A 24,050-nucleotide genomic window follows, 5' to 3' on the forward strand; every position below is an offset into this window, starting at 1 on the left:
TGACTGCTAGTATTTCTCCTGTCTGAAAGCTAGTTCCTTAATGATCTGCAGACATTGCGTGGTCATATTTGTCCCTTATCCCTTGACCTCTAGCTCACATTTCACATCTTCTCTTTTTTACTTTGAAATCATTGAGATTTTTAAAGCCAATTAAAACCTTTCCTAACCTTTCTTACCTTCTACTTACACGTGCAACTTCTGCAGCCTTTCCATTTGTACTTATGAATAATTGATCAGCCTGGCATGTGTGGAGTCTTGCACATGTTAGCAAGTGCACAGCGAAAACTTTAAAAGACAATCTGGTAAAGACGGAAGCACATTGGCGGATACAGGAGGCAAGACATTCGCTTTGAGTGGCTGTTGTGTGTGTGAATGTGTGTGTACTTCACAGAGTTTGTGTGGTGAGTGGGTGGTTGCGTCAGTGTGTCGGACCGAGCTCTCTGCAGTGTGCTCAGCTGCTGCGGTCCTCAGTCGGCTGGGTGGAAGCATCATATGTCTGAGGGACGCCCAGAAGAACTGCCCCGCTTTTGCAAAAAGAACCAGAGCAGAGTGAAAGAGCAACTGAGGAGGACAGAAGATGCAAAGTGGACTCAGCTGAAGGCTGTGAGTCAATTTCCCAGAAAGAAATCAGAGGAAGAAAAAGGACTTCAATCAGAGCATATATTTTCTTTTATCATCTCTGATATCTGGACCTATTACATCAACCTGGCTATGCCATGCTCACCCAGAGGAACGGGCTCCCTCCTGGCTGTAAGGAAGCTCCTCTGAAGGATCCCTCTGACTTATGGGATGTGGATGTCAGTGCTGAAGGCTGCTGTTCCTTGTCCTCCTCTCTGTCATCCGGAGGTTGTCCGTGGGCTCGTCTAGCCGGTGTGGATGGCTGCTTGTCAGAGCCATACTGCCTGTGGTTTCAGCTCTTAGCCAGAACTTACTGGGGTGAGGTGGAGTTGGGGCTCAACAGTACCAACCGCAGTGTGTCCTGGGCTCGCCTCCGAGAAGCTTCTAGGAAAAGCTTCCTCCGATCTCGGGTAAAGCATTAAAGCTTTTGTTCTAGGGGGCATGCCTGTATGACCATTTTTAAAGAAACTTAAAGATGTGTTAAAGAGATGTTAGTCACTGGCGGGGGTGTGTAGGTTTACATTGGAAACATTTGAGAGAAGAGGTTAGGGACTGCTACACTCTGTCATGCTGCCTGAAGAATTTTACGTGCGTCATTCTTCTCTACAGCAGCAGGGTAGTCCTGTTTCACTGACTGATATCTTTTGTAATGTGTGTGTATGTGTGTGTGTGCGCGTTTGGGTTAAGTTTCATTTATTGTTGTTGGTCCCCTTGGTGGGTTCTGGGTGACCCTTTTCTGTTTGCAGTTTATTACTAAGCTGTTCTTATAAGGCCAGTTTACATTGTGGAGCATTTCTTCTAAGCAAAAAACCATGAAACCAGCTATTTGTTATTTTCTGTGTAAAGTTTATTTAATAGAATTAGGTCAATTTCTGGTTACTGGAGGTCAAAAATAAGGCAAACAGAGAAAGTTTTTCCTGTGATGACGGATGACTTGTGTAGGGACAGAAAAGGCTTTAGAATGAAAAACACTTTTAAAGTTGTTTATTTATTCATTTTCGCCAACAAGCCAAGGCTTTAAAAATTGGTGAATTCACCCACAAAAACCACCAAATCTTTATACCAAATAAATAGAACAAAACGGAGAGGTGTGTTAAAGTAAATTTTCACAAACCCTTTATGTATGTTAAAAACCAAAGTTTAAAAGTTCGGGGGTCAATAGTGAAAAAGTCATGGTGAGGACAGGAAGCGATTAAAGCATTTGCCAAACTACAAATGTGTCAGTTCCATTAATTATAACTTATAGTTTGCCCTTCAAATTCAGTCTAACTTGTGAGCTCAGGACTCAGGACATGACTGTTCACCATGACTGTGACTGATGGCGCGCTGTCAAGATTCATCGTATGCCTTATCTTTCATGGGGGGGTTGACTGGCATGGGTGCTGTGGTTGTCCGGTCTGTGGAGAAGAGAGGACACATCTTAAGGGGAGCTCAGGTGTGTCTCACAGCCCCCCCCGTACAGGTCTTCACCCACAGACCGCCCCATCCACCTGTAAGGGCCGTTGTGACCAAAGCCTCATGTGCAGAGAGGTTGGGGTGGCAGATGCAGATGTTCAAGTGCGTTTACACCAAAAGCATTTAACTTAAAGGGACCTAAGAGTTTAACAGCAGGAGTTCATTTTGGAAGCATGGAACATAAACAGTTGAGTTGTGTGCGTCTCCTCGTCCCGCCTCTTCCCTCCCTTCTCAGTTACATTGTGGACTGTGGATTACTTCCAGCTCCGCACCTCTGGGCATCGGTAGTGATTTCACCCGTCCAACCATTAGAGCTACACCCTACTTCTCTCTGGAGGCTTCTTCATCTGCTTCTCCCAGACATGCAGAGGAGAGGTGGAGAAAGAACATCCAGAGGGGCGGCGGGGAAGAAGGTCTTTGTTTTGGATCCACACACAACATGTGTTTTGATAGGAGAACAGCCTGTGGAGTGATGTGGACAGAGGCCCAAACTTTTGACAGTCTCTCATCGCCTGAAGCCTCCATGGCCATGTTAGCAATAACCACTAACGCACGCCCTGTGGTGCAGTGGTTCAATTCAAGCATTATTTTGATGATGGATGGGACAGGAGCCTGAGAGCTGCAGCAAAAAGCTGTGATGCTTTGCTGGGAATGACATTTCCTCCAACATATTTTCACTTTTTAATTACACCTCTCAAAAAAACAAGTTCTCCAAGCGTTTGCAATAAACGTTTGATAAAGTTGAAGGTAAAACACGCACAAAAAAAATTAGTTTTTTGTCTAGTAAATCAAAACTCAATCACTAATGGTTCACCAGAGTTTTTAGAGAATCTGTTGAGTTTGTATTGTGAAGTGAACTATAGTTCTTTTTAACATCACTCTTTTTGTACTGGTAATCCCAAAATCATCCATTCTTGTCCGGCCGTGGGGTTGCAGTCCCAGCTTAGATGAGCGGACATCCCTCTTTTTGGTCACCTTTCCAGTGTTTCCAGGAAAATGCCAGAGTTTTCCCAAGCCAGTCATAATCTCTCCAGTTGGAACCTTATTGTTATTGCCTTACCCGGGGTCTTAACTGTTCATTCACAACCCACAGCTCAGGTTTATAGGCGGGAAACGTGGATTAACGGACCGATACAAAGTTTGTTGTCATTTGTTGGTCGATCTCATGCTCTATCCTTACCTCATTATTGATCACAGCACCCAGCTACTTACATTACTAAGGAAATGACTCATTCTTAATCAGGAGGGGGATTCTAGCTTTTTTCAGATGAGGACAGGGGATTAAGAGAACAGTTTTTGAGAATTGGGTTCCTGTTAACCGACTTAAATGATGACGTTTTTCTTGATTTATTCCCTAAACATCCACCAGTTCCATTATTCTTTGTTCATTATTTACTGTCAGTAACTCTAAGAACTTGTTAAAGCATTGCACAGGCTTCAGGATTATTCAGTAGACCATTTGATTTGAGCTGATGTTTACCTCATTTTTTGTATCTGCCCTACATAAAAGATTAGGGTTGGGCACTTTAATGAGGTTCACTATGTGTTAGCATATTACTGAATTAACAGTTAGTTAGATTAGGTGGCAAAAAGTACTTTCACCAACCTTTGAGTGTTATTGTTTAAATCTTTAAATGTAATGCTGCATAAGTCTTTCACTCACTGCCTCTGAACACTGAGGCACACTGATCTTTATTCTATAGCAGCTGAGGCTTTATCATTTAGATTTAACGGGATTGTTTGGAGCTTGTGGCTTAAGTAAAGACGGCGATCTAGAGTGAGTGGCATCTTCCAGTATTCAAGGTTAAAGTTTGCAATAAGAAAAACCTTCATACATTTTTATAGCTTGCTGATAGCAATGTGATTCATTGTGATTAACCCCCTGAAATGTATGCAATTAAATGGAACTGAAACATTTGAAAAGTTCCCCAGCATTAATGAAAATCGTACAAAAATTGAAATTGTACCATTTGTTTCTTAATGTATCTTTTTTTAAATCAATAGGTCCTGTAGTGTCTGACAGGTTTTCATCAGATGAAGACTCTAATTAAAAGTGACTTGGAGCATTTCTCCGCCACCTGTTCTCCCAGTGTGACTTTCTGTTTTCCCAAAGTCTCATAACATCATCTTTAGAAAATGAACCTTTTGTGGACTGACTCACTGTTTCGTCATCTAAACTTCCCATTTCAGACTGAAGCAGAGTAAACACCTTTTTCTTACAGAACATTTCATTGTTATGATATTTCTTCATGGCTCATATTGCACATTTTATGGAAGGTAACGGTAGTTGTGTCTACAATTTTACGCTGCAACTTTTTTCTGTCTTTTAAAAGAAAAAAATCTTTTTATTCATCATAATAGGAATGCAGACTAAAGATGTCATCATGCAAACACACCAAACAGCCCTGCAGAGGCTCAAGTGTGTAATAACTGAAGCCATATGTCTGGCTGACTGATGCTCCCTGCAGCATCAATGTGGCTTTAACAACAATCCTGATGAGTCTCATTTTCCAGCCTTTTTTTCTTTTCTATTTAATATAAAGGTATATTCTATCAAATACCAGCTGTTCTTCCAATTAAGGGATTTGTTTTGTTAAAATGTGTGAATGTAACAATATGATCTCTGTAACCAGTGGCAGATTGAAATCACTTAAAATTTATATTTGTCTTTTAAAAAGACTTGCAGGGAGACATATTTGATAGGGTTGAATGTTCTATTGCTGAATGAAAATTAAACTTAAAAGGTAATAACTGGCAAAAAGAAAGAAATGATCAAAGTTGACCATAAATAAAGTGAAAACACCACAAATAGAAAAACTATATGTTTGTAAAAAAAATGTTTCAAACCGGCAAAGTTGTGCATCACAGCTCACATGTCTTGCCACTACGCCACCAAACAGGTACGTTGTCCAGGACATATAAACCACACAATCCTGGAATATCTTGAAAAGTTCAAGGATTTGAAGGACCAACAGTCAAAACTGGAGAAAGCTGAAAGAGCTGAACATTTGAAGAGTTGAACAGTTGAAATAGCTAAAAAATTGTAGAAGGACTAAAGTGCCAAAATAATGGCAGAAAATACTAGAATAAAGAGAGAGAACCAGGAAAACAATGGGTTGGATGCTTTATAGCATTCAATGCTTTATAGCATTTAACCAAACAGTGGCTAAAACAACCCCCCTTTTATGAACAGTTATTGACTCTGCAGTTTTTGTGTTTCACTAAGTTTCCTCTGACATCTGTGTTTAGATTTAGGGTTTAAATTATTATAAAGTGACAGACCATTACATCTAATTTCCAGCCTGGGCTGGAGCTCTGTAGGTTAATCCTTTAAGATTTAAAAATATGTTTCTTCAAATGTGAACCTTTGTGTTTAAAAAAAGCAATTAAAGTGCCACATTTCTTTATAAAATATTAAAACTGCCTTTTCCTCGACCAAACTTTGAACTGTTAAGGAAAATCCGTTTGCGTATTTAAACTCCTGTACTTTTCTTTCAGGCCAAACCGAAAGATGGGCGTGAACAGAGCGAGCCGTCGGCCACCGCCTCTCCCGGGGCAGAGGAAGAGCCCTTCTCCTGGCCAGGACCCAAAACGCTTTGTCTGCGGCGGACCTCGCAGGGCTTCGGGTTCACTCTACGGCACTTCATCGTGTACCCGCCTGAATCCGCCGTCCACAACTCCCTGAAGGTGACGGACTTGTGCTCCAAATGTTTTCAATGAGAAAGGATGGAAGAGGAAGGCAGCGTACAGCCTGAATTTATCATTTAATAATAACATTTAATAAAATCCACTGGTTTTAGTTGAACTCAAACTCAAAACGTTTTACTTTCTCTTGCACATCTTTAAAATATTGTTGGGTTGGCCGGAGCAAACTCTGGCCAATGTGCTTTACTTTTGTTGCACATAATCCCTATAGGTAAAGTGAGGTTATACATCCATATGTATCTGCTCTTGTTAGTATCCATGGGCATTTATCTGACTTTATTAAAATGAAATTCTTTTTTAAACCGATATTATGAGGGTTTTTTAAGATTGTTGATTTTTCGTGGACATTTGTTATTCCGTCAAACTACAGCTTTAGACCTCAGCTGTCAATGAAATGTCTCAGACCAAATGCAAAGCTTGGGATCTTCTTGAATCTGTTATTTTTCCAGCTGTGTGCGGCTCCACAGTTTCCTTTGTAACAGTAGTGTGGTGGGAGGAAGTGCTTTCCTCTCATCCTGTATTCCCATTTCAAAATGTTCCTTCAGTGCTGTTCTCAGCGTTTGTTAATACAGAAACACTAGATTCCTAACAAAACTACATCAGAATTCTTGTGTTTTTTGTGTGTGAGCAAGAATTTCATTTGAAAAGCAGTTTAATCTCATATTTCGGAATCTTTTCAATCACATTTTAAACAGGAACTTGGCGTGGGATCTTTTATGCTTTTGCATTTCCGAATTATTCAAATACGTGTTTTTTTTAGGAATGTGAAGATTATGCATTCATACATAAATCAGACTGACTGTGAGAAACACAGTGACAGAAAATGAAAACCTGAACAGTGGAGAATCTTCCTGGGAGTGATGGACCAACCAAAACAACCCAACATGGACATCTGTAGGAGGTCAACAAAGAAGAAGTGCAGGCCTTACTCATGATTCAACGAAAAAGTAAAAACTAGACAGAAATGGCTTTGAAACGTATATAATATAGTGTCTGCACTTGACTTTGAAAGAGTAGGGAGTCCAAAGGCAACGCTTGGTGCCGAATGCAGAGCAAGGAGGCATCTGGGTCCTAATAGAGTCTTTGGTTAACCAACCATGCATAGCAGCTACCATCTATGGAGTGATATTTATGCCACCACGTTGCACTCAAAACTTTCTAAAAACTTTTCAAAAGTTGCAAATGAAAATATTCAATAATTGCTTTCAATTTTTCTTTTTTGCTTTCAACATTTTTATGTTTGCCTTCAAAAACTTTTTTTTTTCAAATGTTATTTTTTTTTAGCTTTAAAAAAATATTTTTGAGTTTGCAACTAATGTTTTCACGTGCTTTATGTCTCATCTCGCTTTCTTCCTGTCTTGGATTTTTCTCTAATAAGTTTCAGTTTAGCATTACATAGCTGCCATCAAACAGCCTGCTGATTGGTCGAGTTACTAACCAATCAAATCGCCATATATATCAAACATCTATCTATTTTTTTGCTTTTAAAAAAATTTGAAAGCAAAGAAAAAAATTGAAAGCAAAAAACATTAAAAATAAAAGTATTTGAAAGCAAATATTGAATATTTTCATTTGCAACTTAAAACGTTTTGTTTGCAACGTGGTGGCATAAATATTACTCCATAACAATCTGCTGGTCCCATCTATAGCTTCTTTAGAAAGATTCTGCTGAGCACAAACCAAACACAGACTCAGCTCACATTAGAGAAACTCTTTTGGACAAATCTTTAAGGTGAGATGGTCTTTACAGCTGGAGTTACACTAAAAACATTCCAGACGGCAACATCCAACAGTGGAGTGCAGATACTTTTTCACAGCTTTTCTTAAGGACTCATAGAACTGCTCCTCTTGCACAACAGATCATTCAACGGCTGGAATAGCAGATTTATTAAGAACAATTTTTAATTCAGCAAGTATTTAAAGAATTTTTTCTCTGTATTTGTTTTCTTTTATGTTTTGCAGTTTTACTTATTTTATGATTACATTTCTTGTCCCCATTTGCCTTTTGATTGGCACTTTGGGGTCTTTAACACAGACGATTAAAAAAAAAAAAAAAAAAGACAGCGATTGGCATATAATAAGTGACATAGATCTCCAGCTGGAGGGTTGCTGGTTCAAGTCCTGGTACCAACAATATCACACTCTGGTGCCAAAAATACCCAGCAGTGTTTAGTCTGCCCTCCTCGCACCACCATGGTGCCCTTGGCCCACATTTCTCCAGTGGAACAGCTCAGATTCCCAGTCCGGACGGATGCAAGTAGAAGTTCAGTCTGCTTAAGGCACAAAGTCAACGAAGACATACAACTAACTATATGAGATCCAACTGCTAAGAGAAATCAATATATGTTTTCATTTTATAAAATTACAATATTTCAGCAAAGATATTTAATTCAATGACATTTGCATTTATTTAGCAATGTCTAACTGGTCGTCAAACATCTGCATTGCTGCTTCAAAGACAGAACTGGTCCTCCATTGGGAACCCTGCCAGTTGACTTTTGGATAAAAGCAATTCCAATCTGTCCGTCACTGCTAATCCTGGCATTACTTCCGGCTCCTGCGGACCAACACCAGCTGAAGGGCTTTGGGGGCGTGCAGCACGGCGCTCTTACTGGGAAAAAGCTATCTTATCGTGGCCTCTTTTGTATTAGCTTTGATAATTCAGGATAAGTAAGGGTACTTTTCTCTGAAGTGTGTTTTTGTTAACGTCTCTTGTTTTCACAGAAGGATTTCCAACAAAGTAAGTGTAGGACTTTGTGTTTATATCTCTTGGCATGGGCTCAGCTTGTTGAAGGAGAAACTTTGGTGAATCTGCTGGGATTTTCAGACATTTTTGTTGCCCAAGAGATAGATGGTTTCTCTCAGATGTCTCCTTTGGTGTCAAGAGTCTCTAGCTGCTTTGTTTCATTCTGTGACCTTAGTGTTGTGTTTCATTTTACCATCGAACCAAGAGAAAAAAGTTTGCTGATTAGCTACAAGTTTGGTAGTTTTCAGATTTGATTAGAAGTTGTACAATTGCAATGAAGTATAGTGATCAAGGTCGGACTCTGGATCTGACACAGACCACACTCTCCAGCTTCAGGATTCAAAAAGTTCACATTGTCCTCCTCTAACAGTAATGGCAGTTTTGAACTACATGAAGAGGTTGGGGTTAGATTGAAGAGGGTCAGGCCATCATGAAGACAGGCCTGGTCACAAAGGACACATGGATGGCATGTGTTAGTGAGGGACTGAAGATGCAGTGTGTGGATTTGTGAAGGAAATTACAGCTAAGAGGATAGAAAAGCAGATTTGCCTCTTTTTTTCATTTTCCACTTATTGTAAATTATTTTATCACAACAAAATATCCTATAAAGATTGTAGAGTGTTTTAAAAACACAGAGCTGTTTTTGTGTCAGCTCAATAATAGCTGAACATCCATCCATCCATCCATCCATCCATCCATCCATCCATCCATCCATCCATCCATCCATCCACACTCTCTACATCCCAATGCCACAGTTAAGGTTGCTAAATTAAAAAGTGGCACAAGTAAACCTTTGATTTGACATCTTTCCGTTTTTGAGCCGTGGAGAATCCTTTTTCCTTGTGGTGAACCTTAAAAATAAAAAATGTGACGTCTGCTTCTCAAAGGACATTTTTGGGTCTGTTGCTGCTGGATTCTGAAGTGATGAAAGTCACTTGTTGGGGTTCAAACTTCACTGTGTTGTCATTTATAGTTGGAAGAACTTTGTGAAAATAGTGTTACACATTACCGTATGGTTATTAATCAAAACAAAAGTTTGATGAATTTTTGTCTTTTCATGACTGAAATAAGGATTTTCCTCCCTCCCTCTATCGTATTTTTACTTTTTGAGTTTGTGCTTTAGTTTTTTTGCCCGTTAGCTCTTAACAGTGAGAAAACGTCAACATTTTGATTAAATGTGTCCTTTTTTTGTCAATCTTTGGATGTCAAAACTGTTTTTCTAACATTTTTTGGAAAAAAATGAGTCTGTTTTCATCGTAATGATTGAATACATTATTTTCTATGATTTATTTAGGTGAATTTTTGTTCACGTGTTTGGAACTTGTATAGTTTTTGACAAATATCTTTTTTTTTTCTTTCAGGATGATGAAAATGGAAGTCGAGGTGAGTCTGCTCTTGATTTCCTTGCTGCATGCATTAGCAGCACTGAAGGCTCAGGCCTCAGGTGTAGTTTGAGTAAAAAACAAAAAGACCAATTACCTCAGAGCTTCTCTTTTGTTGTCATTTTCAATGGAAACCTGATTTGGATTGACAGCCCATTACTCTAATGTATTTGGACTGAGAGCAGATAGATGTAAATGCATTTTAAAGACCTTGGTGTCAGTGTGAGCGCCTCATCCACACAGGGACTCTTAATCTCTTCAATTACCTCAAAGAAGCCGGTCTGGACCCTCTAACCTCTTTTCAAAAACAGTGTCACATGTGCCTGTCAGGCAGGCAGGGAGGTGCTGTGCTTCACGCCGAGGTTAAAGCGCGGCTCCGCTGCCGCCGGTGCTGTTGGCCTGGCACGGAGTCAACATTCCTGAGAGCATCCGGCTCGTCATTCCAGCCTGTCGGTATTCCGCTCACGTCCGGGTCTCATGAATGCAGCAGGGCTGCTCTGCTGCTCTTCATCAAAAGCTTTCTGAAGAGCCCGTGCCTCACACCTCACGCCTGCATGCCTAAATGTACAGCCTCAAAGCTTGTTTACATCTGCTGCCATCATTACACACAGGCAGAGCACCAGCTGGAAGCGTTAAAAGGGAATCTACATTTTTATTTAAACACCTGTATTTACTTTAGTCCTTTATAGATTTTTCTTACACCGTGTTTGTTTAGGCTTTTGCATTTGCTTGCCAAAAGTTCATTCCAAGTTTAAACAAATGCCAGGTATTTATTGGAAACGAACCCAATAAAAGAAAAATAATCCTCATTATTGCTTTTTGTTTGTCCTCCATTGATTTTCACAATGATGTTCTGAAACGAACGCGTCACGAGCTGGCAGGACAGAAAAATGCCGGGTGAAGTGAGGCTGAGTGGAGCTTTTGTGATGAATCTGACTCTTAAATGCCTCTTAACAGGAAATTGAGAGTGTCTCTCCCCATCACTGCTGGCCTGCAGTGTCACATTCCTCATGTTACCCCCCCCCCCATTTTAACTGTGTGTGCTCCCGTCCCCTCCAGCTCAGCCAAACACATCAAACCTGACACACGCGCTCTCTTTGCTGTGTGGAGAGGAAGCCTTCAGGGAATGGAGTCTGCATACTGTCAGGCTGCAGCATTACTCAGTTAATGAACGCGGCGGCCCCTTTTACGCCACCGCTTAGTCATGTAAAACTCAGCAATAAAAATCCTGCATGTCAAGTGCACGAGAAACGTTCACGACAAAACTCAACCAACTGAGTCCTTTCTGCTTTCTGCGTCACATGAGCCCGTAAGGGTCGACCCCCGTACAGGTGCTACGGGTCTTGGGGATTTTCGGGGCTGTGCATGGTCAAAGCTGCTTTTCCGGAGAAGCGCGGGTGTGTCTCGAAGTTCCCTTGAGGCTTGTGCGGCCATCCAAAGGGACGTCATGAAAATGGAACGTACCATTGTTGGGCATGTGGTAAATGTATAGTGAAGTACTTGTAAGGCTAATAGAAGTTACACGAGTGATGCTATGGTATGGCATCGCTCTAGTCGATAGTAAGTCGCGAGTTTTGGCTCCTTACTCACCGTTTAATGCTGCAAGTGTGGGATCTGCACGTGAGACATAAGTGACCTTAGGACGCCTGTAGGATGTCAACGGAAACTCTGTCTAATTTCCTCATTTTTAACAGTCAGGCTGCAGCAAGGAGCATGCAGTTATCACGTGAGCAGCACTAACGGGCTCCTTGGACAGTCCATAGGGCTTGGGGGGATTAAAACGATAAAAATTCTGTATGACACGCCGGCGTCTCACCTACTTCACCTTTACTTATGCGTTGTTCAAGCGTTTCCACATATAAAGGCAGTTGTGTCTATGGTTTTTCTTCTGGTTGGTTCTCCTTCAGTCCATCATTATTGTTGGCATTTTTGAGGGTTTGAATGTTTTACAAGGTTTGGATATCCACTAGTAGTGATGGTGCTGACAGCTAGGGTTTTAGACTATTACCTTAAACATCTGTAGTGAGGATCTAGACTTATCAAGAGCTTAAAATATTAATATTAATATTAAGATATTGGAACTGCGCATAAGAGGTTACAAAAAAATCTAAGCTACAGCAGGGTACGCAACCTATTGGAAACCAGTATTAGAGCCAGACCAATGCAGCGCTGAGTCGCCACCATTGACTGTATCTGAGAACTGGATGGAGGGAGTTTGACGTCATCCATAGAAAATGGATATAAAAGCATTTTAAAGAGCTGTATGTCAGTATGAAGTCAATTCAGTCACCATGTTTTCCTGAAACGAACGCCCACATTGGAGCCAGACGTCGTTGGTAAGCAGTGATTGGTCTGATGGGACTTTTATTGAGGTATCTGATTGGCCAGTTTACGTCTTGAACAACTTGAACAACAGAAACAATTTAATTTAAAAAAATAGGATTGCCAAGAAGATGTGTAAAAAAGGTATTGGAGCAAGAATGGTTCTTCTGACCAGTAAAATGACTGAGGAACAGCTGTTTATTTCTCTATAGAAGTCTATGGGATTATGGCTTCTTGGACCCAGTAGGTACTTCCTGTTTGGAACGCCAAGGGGGGAGGAGTCACTCAGTCCAGTTCTCATTAACAGTTAATGGTTGGCACCAATAGAAATGCACAATGTTAATACAGTTTTATCAAAATATCACATGGAAAATAAAAATGGAATCCTATTGGAGATGTTCCAGTGGACATAAATGATGTTAAAATAATACATTTGTTTAGATCTTCTTCTCTAGAACAGCCCAACCCAGGACTTAAAAACTCTGGTAAATGATCCAGCTTTCTCTTGTTCTTCTTACATCCACAGACCTGATGGTTGTACTGATCAGCAGGTAAAGCAGGTGAAGCTGGACAACCAGCCGTCAATGACCATGATTAGGCCGCTCTGATCCAAGCGGTAAATGTTTTGGATTTTTGAAAAATCTTCACAGAGATAAGTTAAGGTTACTGTCTGTCTCAGAAGAGGACATTTTTATTAAGGAGACACAAAACAGGAAGTGAAGCTTTCAGCCAATAGGAGGACATCTTACCCCCATTTTTTGTTATCCTTCCTGCTGCATCAGTCTGACATGAAGGAATGAAAAGGAAGAAATGTTCTAAGTAATTGTTAATGGTTGAAAAATTCAACAACCATCCATCCAACCAGTCATTGTTTCTCCCTTTGATCTGCTTTACCTGTTGTAGAGGAAACTGCTTCCAGGACTTTGCTGTTGTGTCAGATTTGTTCACATAGTTTCCCGTAGTGTAACATCATGAAGTCGCGCAAAGACGTAGAAGCCCCGCCCCACACTCGCCTGTCTCACGGCTCGGGTCCTGACATCTTCCCCAGGAGGCCGCAGCGCCATTTATTTGCTTGACCCTCAGGTCTGCGTGTGATGAGGCTGTTTGTGTTTGTACTAGAGGTGGATTGTGGGGGTTAGGGGTGAGTGTGGTTGTTGGACATACTTTAAACCCCCCCCAACAGGCCACACAGGCTCTGATAAAGATGGTCAAATGTAGCCTAGGTATGCAGAGGAGGCATGAAAACATTGTTGGTATCTCTCACCCTGGATGCCTCAGATGTGGACGTGTTTATTTCCTTTCGCCGCGGTTGTGTACATACCAAGTGGCTGTTATCCAAAATCTTCCTCTCTGTCTCACTTCCTCTCTGCCTCCCTCCGGTCTCTCCCTCTGCCTCTCTTCAGCTGTGTATTTTAACAAGAATTCAAGGTTAGAATCTGAATCAGCCGTTGTGCAACGCTTGTGCAACTGCACAGTGAGAGCAGCAAGAGAAAAATCCTCCATATGTTCAAATATTTGTTTTTCATTCAACGGGAAAAGCTCCTCTCTGCAGACTCCAGCTTTGTTTCCTGGCTTTGCTCTTTTCAGTTTTGGTCAGATTTCAGGTTTTTTCCTGTGAATGCAGTAGGAATGTCATGCAGCAACAGCAAACCCGATCCCCTTCTATTCTCATGCGGCCCTTTTCGTTCCCCAACAAAGTTCCTCTCCTCCTATCTTCTGTCTTCATGCCTCTCACTTTCTTTATGTCTTTGATGTTTTCAGCTTTGTTTTATTTCACATGTTCTCCTTTTTCCTTAAGAAGTTTAATACCAAATCCAGTCTCTGATCAAATCCTCATAGATGGTGGAATGATGCTGTAACTGCAGGTAGCAGAACCGCAGATGTTGAAGTTCTTCTTTGTGGGAACAAGGAGGATGGAAGGAGAACCTCAGATGTTTGGAGATAAAAATCGAGGAAATCATCAAAAAAAAAGGATGCTGGCATTAGGAGAGAAGATTATCACTTTCAAGTCAATTCAGGACATTAATTGATAAAAACAGAGTCAGGGTTGAGAGTTTTAACCAAGATGATCCAAACTTTAATTGTAAGGAAAACAAAATAGATTTTACTCAATAAATATTCATTCAAGTGCTGTTTTTTTTAAAGATGTGTTAAAAATTACACAAAGGAAAACATTTATTCTTGTTTATGCTCAAGATACATAAGAAAATTAACATTTCAGTATTTCCATTTGGATTGTGAGCAGCAGAGCAGCATTCTGCTTAACTGGAGTCATGTGACTGAGTGTAGAGGGTGAACTCCAATATTAGCTCGGGTCTAAAGAGGTTTATGACAATACTTTCAACTCAATTAAGAGGAAAAAAGAAAAACTCCTTACATTGGAATCACAACATTATATATGATCATATGCCAACAGTTTGATGACGTTTTACACATTTATCTACTACTATTATGATGTATTGTCTAAAAATGTATGTAAAGGCTACAATAGGATATTATATTTTGATATGACATACAGTACAGACCATACAGAGATAACAGTGTCCAACTTGTAATACGTTAGAAGGGGCAGTTTGTAAAAACATGTGTTTATTGTTGCCTAAATGTATTTTAAAAGCTTTACAAGTGTAAAACACCAAGTACTTACCGATAAAGACTCAAGATGTAAGTATTAGTGCACCGCTGCACTTTAGCTAAAGCGGTTAGCGTTAGCTTGGAGGGACCGACCGGACGTGGACAGAAACTAAAGGGGAAAAAACAGCTTCATTCACGTTCGAGTCAGGCGGAGTTAACTGAAAACATTTGTAGCAGTGACGTAGAAGCTACTATGAAAAGCCACAAGCTCTCAGCTCTGCTCCATTCTGATCATCCACCTGCAGACCAACAGATCCATGAAGGTCTTTGTTTTCCTGGTCTGAGCTGGAATCTGGATCAAATAAAAGCTGTTTTTGTCAGAACACCTCAACCCTGAACGACAGGACAGACCCATCGCCTTTCTGAAATACATCCATTCTTCAGAAAGTACTAAATACTCCATGGTAAATGCAGGAACCTTGTAATAGCGACATTTTCTTTGAAGAATAAAGGCAGCCTTTGATTTTGAATAAAGCAAATATGTTTCTGACTGAAATCAACCTGTCAAACTCCAGATGTCGGTCACTTCAATCACTCTTTCACAAACAGAAAACTGAACTCAAACTTTTTTCTGTCATCATGTAATGTCAGTATTTACTTACTGTCCTCTGGATGGTTGTTGGTTTTTGGATCTTTCGGGGAAAAAGGATGGAAAGAAGGCGGTTACCTTCCGGAAAAAGCATCAGGCTTTGTTTGGATGAAAGGACATTTGTGGCCTTTTTCGCCCTCCGTGTGGAAAATACTTTAATACTAAACCTTTTTTTCACATATTTGATCAGTTTTGCACTCAGGAATAAAATCTTTTTTTTTTTTAAACCATTTTCTTTGTAAATTGTTCTCTAGGTTTTTTTCTATTGCGTGACTCTGTTTGCTTTGTTGTCATGGCAATAACGAGTCCTCATCAGCTTTGTAACCACTGGTTGGAGGAAGCAGACGCAGCCACAGCGACCACCACAGACATTTCCGGAGGAACCACGGTTTTCAGATTTACATATAAAAAATCCAATGATGGTGGATGAACCGAATGGAGTTCATCGTTGTCATTAAAGATGATCAGCTTCAGTTTTTGAAGGATGCAGTTTGCTGAATCTTGGGTTCTCATCCTCAGGCGACAGGTTGAGCTTCAAACAGGAAGTTAAGTGCTTTAAACTGTTTTATAGACTGCCGGTTAGATGATGTGTTTGGGTTGACGTTTATGGAAAGTGAAACATTGATCTTCTCATACGGAGAGGAACCACTTTATGTCGAGATTACAAGCTTCCCTGTTCATATTTCTCTGTCGGAACAGACTTCCTCAGATAGACATCAGAAAGTAAACACAGACCTTCTCCTTCTTTATCTGCAGTTCTTTTTTTTTTTTTTTATCTGCGTGTGTTTGGATGAGGCTGTGTTGGTTTGTAAACCTGTGAGGGTCATGTTGGATGTTACAGCGGGGTGTGGACCATCAGCAGACAGACAGACGGGACTAACATTTAGATCTCACCCGGAACCACAGAATTGCTTTTTGCTTCTCATCCAGTCTTCTTCCTCAATAATCATTTATGCATCGATTTTGATAATTAGGTAAATGTTTATTTTAGCTGTTCTTTTTTTTTTGCAGAATTTCTTATTTGGTCGTTTTGTGTTCCATAGTTTAAATATTTCCATTATTAAGCAGCTTTTTCCACATCATTTAGTTAAACTTATAAACCAACTTATAAACCAACTTGGATCATTTTTTTACTTTCCTTTCTTTGATGATAAACTATTAAAAATTATTAGCTTTATTTTCCTTGAAAAATAAATACATTTAACCACGAGAATGGCTTTCTGTGAAAGAAGTTTGTTCAATTTGAGACATGAGCTAAGAAAAGGGGAATGTGGAAGGATGTAGTGACATCTAGTGGTCACGTTTAGAATATTTTTTGAGTGAGTTTGTTTTTATTGAAAGGTCCAGCCATGTTTGTGTTTGCTTTGGACAATCCTGCTTTGTACAGGTTAACAAATGAACATTTATGATGATTTATTTTTTGTTAACAGAATTAGAAGCTCAGATAATGAAATGTTTCCAATAAAAGAGCTAACTTTAGAGGACAAAGCATCTGTAAGCAAAAATGAATAGAACGGTATTTAAAATATTCATAGCAGTTATGAAAATATATTAGAATACTGAGATATTTTAAAGCTTTTATTGTAATGAAGATGAACTAAACATGTTTTGTCTTAACCGTTTGCCTTTAATTACATCTTGATCGGCTTCGGTTATTAAACTGTAATTCTGTGTTTTGGAGCAGCTGAAGCTGCTAGCAGCCTCTCATCAATCCTTACAGCTTCACTAAGACGGTTGGAAGCTTTAAAAATCACCCAAAGAATTAGATTTTACTCATTTAATCTGGTTCAGATAAATGTAAAGGTCCGGAATCCAATTTGCCTGTATATCTGGAGGTTGCAGCCGGCTTTGGAAGGACCTGAACGGCTCATTTGTTTGCTCGTGCAGCGTGGGGCGGGTCGGTATCCGTCAAAGTTGGCGTGCGGCTCTGTGGACTGTTGGTGTCCCTCTGCAGCAAAACTCCTGTCAGCAGCAAAAACACAAGCCTGAAATGAGGTCGTCTGGACTTCCTGGTGCCTCTTTTGTGAATCTAGACAAACATAATAATATTCCCTTCCTGATAAAGTAACTTCATGGGGAGATTTGAGTAATGTGAATATTTCTTCTCATCTTTAGCTTTGAGGTCTTGAACTGTTTCCCTGAATTTAACTATTTTGCAGAGAAAACCTCAACACTGGAGGGGGAGTTTGTGCTCTGCTGTGATTGGTTTAGCACCAAACAGACATTTAAAGTTACTCTGCAGCCTTCACGGTGGCAGCAGAGTTCCTTAAATCAAATGATCCCCTTTCTCGGTGTGTGCGGGAACTGGAAAAGGTGTTCTGGTGTTCTGTGCAGACAGAACCGAGATGCTCTGAAGCTGCACTTCCTCCTCACCTGAGGCCCGGAACGGCTCCGGGAAAGACGGCTCGTGTTTTTTTTTTTTTTTTTTTTCCACTTGTCCTGTCCAACAGCTAGGCAGACAGATGAGAGCTGAGGGCCTCTTGGGTTGGACATATTTTACTTTAACAAGAGGGGTTATTAATCTTCAGACAAACCAAAGGTATGTCTGAATAAACCCCTTTTGTAATTGAGGCCAAACTTTATTAATTTCAAACATGTCTGAAATCTTTGGTGTTGGACCGGACGGAAAAGGAAAGAGGGGAAGAAGAGAGAGGGACGTTAGAGAGAGGGGGGGTAGGGGGTGATAATAGGAGGGGAAGGGGGATAAGACCATGAAGCAGCATAAAGCAACAAGTTTACTGGTTGTTAATCATTATGGTAAGGTTCAAATGTAAAAAAAAACAAACAAAAAAGGGCGGAGCCTGTCCACACACACACTCAAATGTTATAAACACACCTGTTAGTTGCAAAAATGTCCACCTGTCGACATGTACACAAAACAGATAGTGTTCACACGCATACTTATGCCTTAAAACCAACTAGTGTGAAATATTCAGTCATTCAGTCTGTTGAGCTAACACCTGTGCTCAGGTGAGTGTTTATGTTCTTCTAAAATGGATGGTGGAACGTGAAAAGAAGGAGGGAGAGTGCCCAGCCATCCCCACCCCAAGACCCCCACCGCACCAGCAGCGGCAGCCGGAATCCCCCCAACGCCACACGGGAACCGGCAGGGAACAACCGCCGCCCGGGCGACCAAGCCCGCCACCCAGGCTCGTGTTTTTAGCAACACGAAGCCGAGTGGTTGGCCTCTTCCTCGCATGCACACAGACTGTGGGGTGGTTAAAAGCTCCTGCCTCCAGTCATTATAAACCTTTGATTCAACTAAGAATCGATTCTCTTCTACAAGGAGGAGTCAGCCGAGGGAAAAAAATAACAACAATACGTTCCAACTCCAGCAGATCACTCTGGAGCTTTTCCTCCACTCTGAGAAAAGCCTGAAGCTTTATTGAGGTCAGAAGTTTCCTCACAAACTAAATAAAAAGAAGCCTCATTCATAGTTTCTGTGAAATCAGGTCGCAGTTGAAATTTGGTTCATTATGAAGTCATCCATAAAAAATCCAAAAGCAAAAGGAGTTTTGTTCTTTTTTTGAACCAATTAATCTATTCATTCATCTTTAATTCACACTAATGTAAACAGATTCAGATCTAAGATGGCAAAAACGTTTCAAAACAAAAAACAGATGATTCTAAATGACAAAACACTTTTAAGAAAAAATATGAAATCCAGTAAATTAGGCTAACAACAAAATAAATCAAAGAGAAACCATTTTCAAAACAAGTTAAGGAAGGAAAAAAAAAACCCTAAAACATACAAACATTTAACTAGTTCAGAGTCGCTCATGCACTTAAAAACATGCTGCTTTTAGAAATGAAGAACTGCTGTATGGAGTAGTATTTTCTTTTAACAAAACTGTTTTGTTTTCTCAAAGATTTATTCTTCCAAATAAGAGAGTTTCACTGTTTTGCATCAAAGTTTTAATCCTCAGATGAAATTCCTGCCGACTCCTCTGCTGCCGGTCTGTCTCCACTTCTGACCAATCACGTTTGTGCTCTCTCGTTGCCAGGGAGACAGCGGAACCGTCTGGAGCCAATGGACACCATATTTGTTAAGCAAGTGAAGGAGGGAGGCCCCGCCCACGGAGCTGGACTCTGTACAGGTACAAGCAAACCCAGGCCGCTCATCGGGGGGCGGGGCCTGTCAGATCCCATGATCAGCTCTGTCATGGAGCTGTGTGTGTGTGGGGGGGGGGGGGGGGGGGGTAATTCCACTTCCTCGTAAAGTTTTATTTTTTATTGACAACATTCAAAATTACACAGCATTTTTTTCCACTTGGAACATTTAAATCCAAACATACAAGGCAGTACAGGATTGTATATTATCAAATAGAGTAATGAGTAATAAAAATAAAAATAAAACAGACATATAAAACCAATCTAAAAGAACCAATGAGCAAAAAATATAAAAAAAATAAAAAAGAAACAAAGGCCTTAATCTAGATAAACCAATAAACAGTTCAAGTGCTTCATAGCTTACATATTGTGTATTTTTTGAAGGGATTTATGAAAAAGCAGTTTATGAGATACAAAAAATTGGGCTTCTCTTATAAAACAACATCAATGAATAAACTATTTAGTTAACATAGCAAAATTATTAAAAATAAACTGAACATTGTTTTCTTTTTTTATATAAACATGATTGAATGTTAAAGTATGAAAATGTAGGGATTGAGTTTTTTTGTTGAAATCCATCTTAATAAATCATTCCAGAACATTTGAGGTGCTTTACTTCCTTGTAAAGCGTCATGCAAAACACAGCCGGGTACAAAATACCAGATGGCTCCTCTGTGGGAGGTTCTGACTCCTCCCCGTTTTGAATAAATGCATCATTTCTCAGTTTGAAATGCAAAGATAAAAGTGCCAAAGTCGATCGCCATGAGGGAGTTCTGTGGACGAGCCCTCCAACCTCCCGTCTGCTCGCCCTGCGCTCCTCTCCTGGGACGGGGCTGCGCCGCCGTTTCCCACAAGTGTCTGCCTTCTCCTGTAAACCTCCTCGCCTCCCGTCCTGTGAGACGGTCCGGAACGTCAAAGGCATTTCTGTTTCTGTGCAGGGGACCGAATCGTGAAGGTGAACGGAGAGAGCATCATTGGGAAGACGTACTCTCAGGTCATAGCCCTGATCCAGAACAGGTAGGACCCAACGTTTAGAGATGGGGAAAGAGGTTCCGAAGTCTAGAAACTCCTTTTGACTTCATCTTCCTGTCATTCAGTCAGAGGAAAGAACCAAACATCATTTAGTTTCCCTGAGAAAGGATCAGGTGTGAAAGCTTTAGCCCTGGGTCAAAGAATAGGCTGGCCGGGCTTTTTCAAGGCTCCTCGTTTTGCTGCCTTTAATTATTAGCAACTAATTAACATTCCTATAAAACCACGGAAAAGTTTAAAGCAAATGTGTTCATTTTAAGGTTCAGCTTAAACTGTTTTCATGCTGTGACGAGACTCGCTCTGACTGGACTGAAAATCGGATTCATGTTTGGTTTAAAGTTCAAAGAAAAGGCATCATCCATTTAGCAAACCATCATTAAGTCATTTGCTTTTTACAAACCAAAAACTGCTTTTCTGACAAGAAATGTGTTTTTGAAATCCCCAGTTATGTGAAAATGTGCTGGGTTTTTTTCAAAGTATAATAAATGTTTTGAATGGAAGCTAAAGAGACATTAAGTCCTGTTTAATGGAATAAATTAAATTGTGAAGATTGATGAACTTTTTCTGCAGAGGAAAAACTACAAATAACTTGTCTGTGACGTTGAGCAGTGAGGTGAGCTCCCTCCTAAAGCGTTTCTGTTCCGTCCTCCATCAGCGACGCCTCGCTGGAGCTCTGTGTGATGCCAAAGGATGAAGACATCTTACAGCTGGTAAGACCGTCAGCGGCTGCAGCTGCAGAGCGCCACGCCTGATGTGCAGTCACTCCCGTGTGTCGTGTCGTTGCTGCTCCGCTGTTTTACGTTTCCATCTGTGGGGAAAACGCTTTTTGCCGGAGAGGCTTCTGGGAATCTGATTTCATTTGTTTTCTGGATTCAATCTGTTTTTCTTTTTGTTACGGTACTCAGATGTTTTGCTTCCTCTAACTTGTAGCTTTTTGCACTTTGATGCAGGTTTCATTTTATTTGAAATTTGAAAGGCAAAGCAAATGAAGGCCACAGGAGAAGTTACAAATTTGTCATTCTTAATATTTTATAAACAAAGTACATTTATTGCAGTGTTATAACCTCCTTAGCTCCTTCGAATAGCAATTTTACTTTTCATAAACTTTGGATTTAAGCAAAAAAATTAGAAATCTTTGAGAAAAAAAAAGTCTTTGAACCTGTAGAAAAAGATTTTGCATCTTAGTTTGAGAGTTTGAAAATGTCAAAATAGAAGATGACGTTTGTTTTCCAACAGGAAGTAGAAAATCCTTTATTTTCAGAAAGTGAGGCATTTACAGCTGAACCATGTTTGAAATCGAGTAATCTGCTAAATGCAACACGTTGTCCTTGCTTTCAACGCCTTCCTCTGCATGACTGCACTTCAAATGGAAAGTTATTTACAGTCCAAACAGACCAGCAGGAACACAATCCAAACCGATTTTCATAAGTCTCCTCCGACACAAGCTGCTTTCAGTGCCTCTTTGAGTTTCTGGAAATGGACTGTAAAGTTAACACTTTGACTAACGGAGAACATTCTGTGGTAACCGTTTACAAAAACCACAAAAAAAGATTCAGCTTCTGACAGACGATGCATGAAAAGAGGTTGAGTTTAAAATCTGTAAGAAGTGGATTCATGTAGAATCCTTAACTGACCACCCAGACGGAGCAACAAGCGGCGCGCCTCACCACGTGCCCCCCCCCCCCCCCCTCACTCATTGACTCTTCCATAAATGTGAGAAGGAAACTGGTTTCAATCTTCGCATTTAGCCGCAGACGCCGTGCTTTTGGCGTCCTGGAATGAGCACGAGCGCTCCCAAACGAGGCAGCTCGGTATTTGACATGAAGTGACGGCTCATTGTTTTATCAAGAAGCTCAGGAATGACTGAAAGTCGGGCCCCGTATCGCAAAAACCCGCTCTTATCTGGTGTTTAACATTCCGCCTTTCTGTTACAGTAGACTTTTGCTTTAAAACGCCTCCTCCGCGCCGGCCGCACACTTGAACTCGAGGCTCGGCTGGCGTGTATTTGCCTATTTTTAAACACGCATGTGTGTTTGGATGAGTCCAAGCCGAGTCACAACCAGAGGGAGTGCAGCTGCAGTCAGCTGACCCCTCTGTTTACAGGGGAGGAAGCCAGCGCCGCTGCCGCAGGCGTGCGCTCTCGCTCGCCCAAAGAGGGAGCAGACGATAAGCAGCGCCTAGCCCGGGAGACGAGGGAGGAGGGCAGGGAGTGCAATGCAAATGAACTGTTTCAGGAGGTGAGCAGGTGAGATGACACCTGAAAGGCAGGAGCTGCTGCCTGTAAGGAGGAGAACCAGCAGCCGGGGTTTGTGACCTCAAAATGAGGTCACCTCAAAATTAGGTCTCAGGAGAAGCAGAGGTTTTTTTGGGGGGGTTATTTAGTCATTTTTCTACTCCTCCAGGTGTATGTTTAGTTTTTTTTGCTGATGCCAGAAAAGTCTCACCTCCATCTGTGACGTTGTTCCTCTTGATTCTCACTTGCCTTTCTTTATTCCCTCCTTTCTTTCTGCTCGCCCTTTTCTAACCTGCGGACGCAGTTTTCCAGGGATATCACGGCTCTGGTAAGACGGGAACTTCATTCAACACCTTTGCAGTTTGTGTTTAGTCACGGAGCAGTTGGCGAATCCCAAACGTTTCCATGTCATGATTGCCTTTGCTTTTGCGGGGGGGGAAAAAAGAGACACGGCGATCTGGACTTTCCACCATCAGGAAAGCGTTTCCTCCGCGGCGGTGGGAGGTTAGCTCCAGAGCAGAGCTCCTGCTCCTGCCGGTGAGGCTGTAATCTGACACCCAGGTGATGCGCTCAGAGTAAAGTCCAGCAGAAAAGCCCTTTCCCTTTCTGCCTCCCGGAGGGTGTGACCTGGGAGGCAAAGAAGCGTCTTCAGCCTGACGCCTGTAGTGTGACGGCTTTTTCAAAGTCTTCTCCTAGCAGAGTCATGCTGACAGGAGTAGCTTTAGCTCCCAAAAGCAGACAGAGGAGACCCCCGTTTAGATTCTCCTCATGCCTCAGGGCGCGCTCCTCAGCAGTAAAGGTGGGTAACCCTCTTGGACTGAAGAAATCGCGGATTTATTCTGCTCTTTTCGGGTTTGCTTTCTTCAGATTTTTCCCTTTTCCCACTTTCTCTGCCTCCTCAGAGACCCAACATTTGTTTGTCATTTCCTTTGAAAGATTTCTGGAGCTGTTAAGGCTTTGTTTTGATGCAGCTGAAGTTGCTTCTCTCAGAGAAACTTCCATTAGTTGGTATTGACTGTGAGCTCCTGGGAGAATGTGATTGGCCGTCTGATAATCTCATCAACTCCAGCAGACTCCTGTCTTTTCAGCGAGACTTCCAGATTATCAGTGCAGGTTTAGGAAAAGCAGCCATGCTGCTGAAATGGCCAGACGCTTTGTTAGCAGCTTGTTGTTGTGAGGTAAAGATGAGTTTCTCGGGTTGCTTAAACATCAGGAGGACCCTCTGGG

The 24,050-nt window shown here is 41.1% G+C and overlaps 1 protein-coding gene across 5 annotated transcripts in view; it reads left to right on the plus strand.

The window, feature by feature from the left end:
* arhgap21 (Rho GTPase activating protein 21) overlaps positions 1 to 24,050 on the plus strand; it is a 76,099-nt gene that overhangs the window by 34,106 nt on the left and 17,943 nt on the right. For 2 of the 5 annotated variants that reach the window (XM_023950022.1, XM_023950021.1), the window contains 6 exons: positions 5,572 to 5,760; positions 9,886 to 9,907; positions 19,456 to 19,548; positions 20,500 to 20,578; positions 21,246 to 21,300; positions 23,128 to 23,151. In XM_023950022.1, coding sequence (XP_023805790.1) covers positions 5,572 to 5,760; positions 9,886 to 9,907; positions 19,456 to 19,548; positions 20,500 to 20,578; positions 21,246 to 21,300; positions 23,128 to 23,151 — 462 coding nt within the window. Of the gene's footprint in view, positions 1 to 449; positions 1,029 to 5,571; positions 5,761 to 9,885; positions 9,908 to 19,455; positions 19,549 to 20,499; positions 20,579 to 21,245; positions 21,301 to 23,127; positions 23,152 to 24,050 lie in introns of those variants that run through there. The other 3 variants (XM_023950020.1, XM_023950018.1, XM_023950019.1) reach the window with 3 other exon arrangements.

This window comes from Oryzias latipes, chromosome 20 (assembly GCF_002234675.1).
Source record: "Oryzias latipes chromosome 20, ASM223467v1".
In the NCBI taxonomy this organism is placed as follows: Eukaryota; Metazoa; Chordata; class Actinopteri; order Beloniformes; family Adrianichthyidae; genus Oryzias; species Oryzias latipes.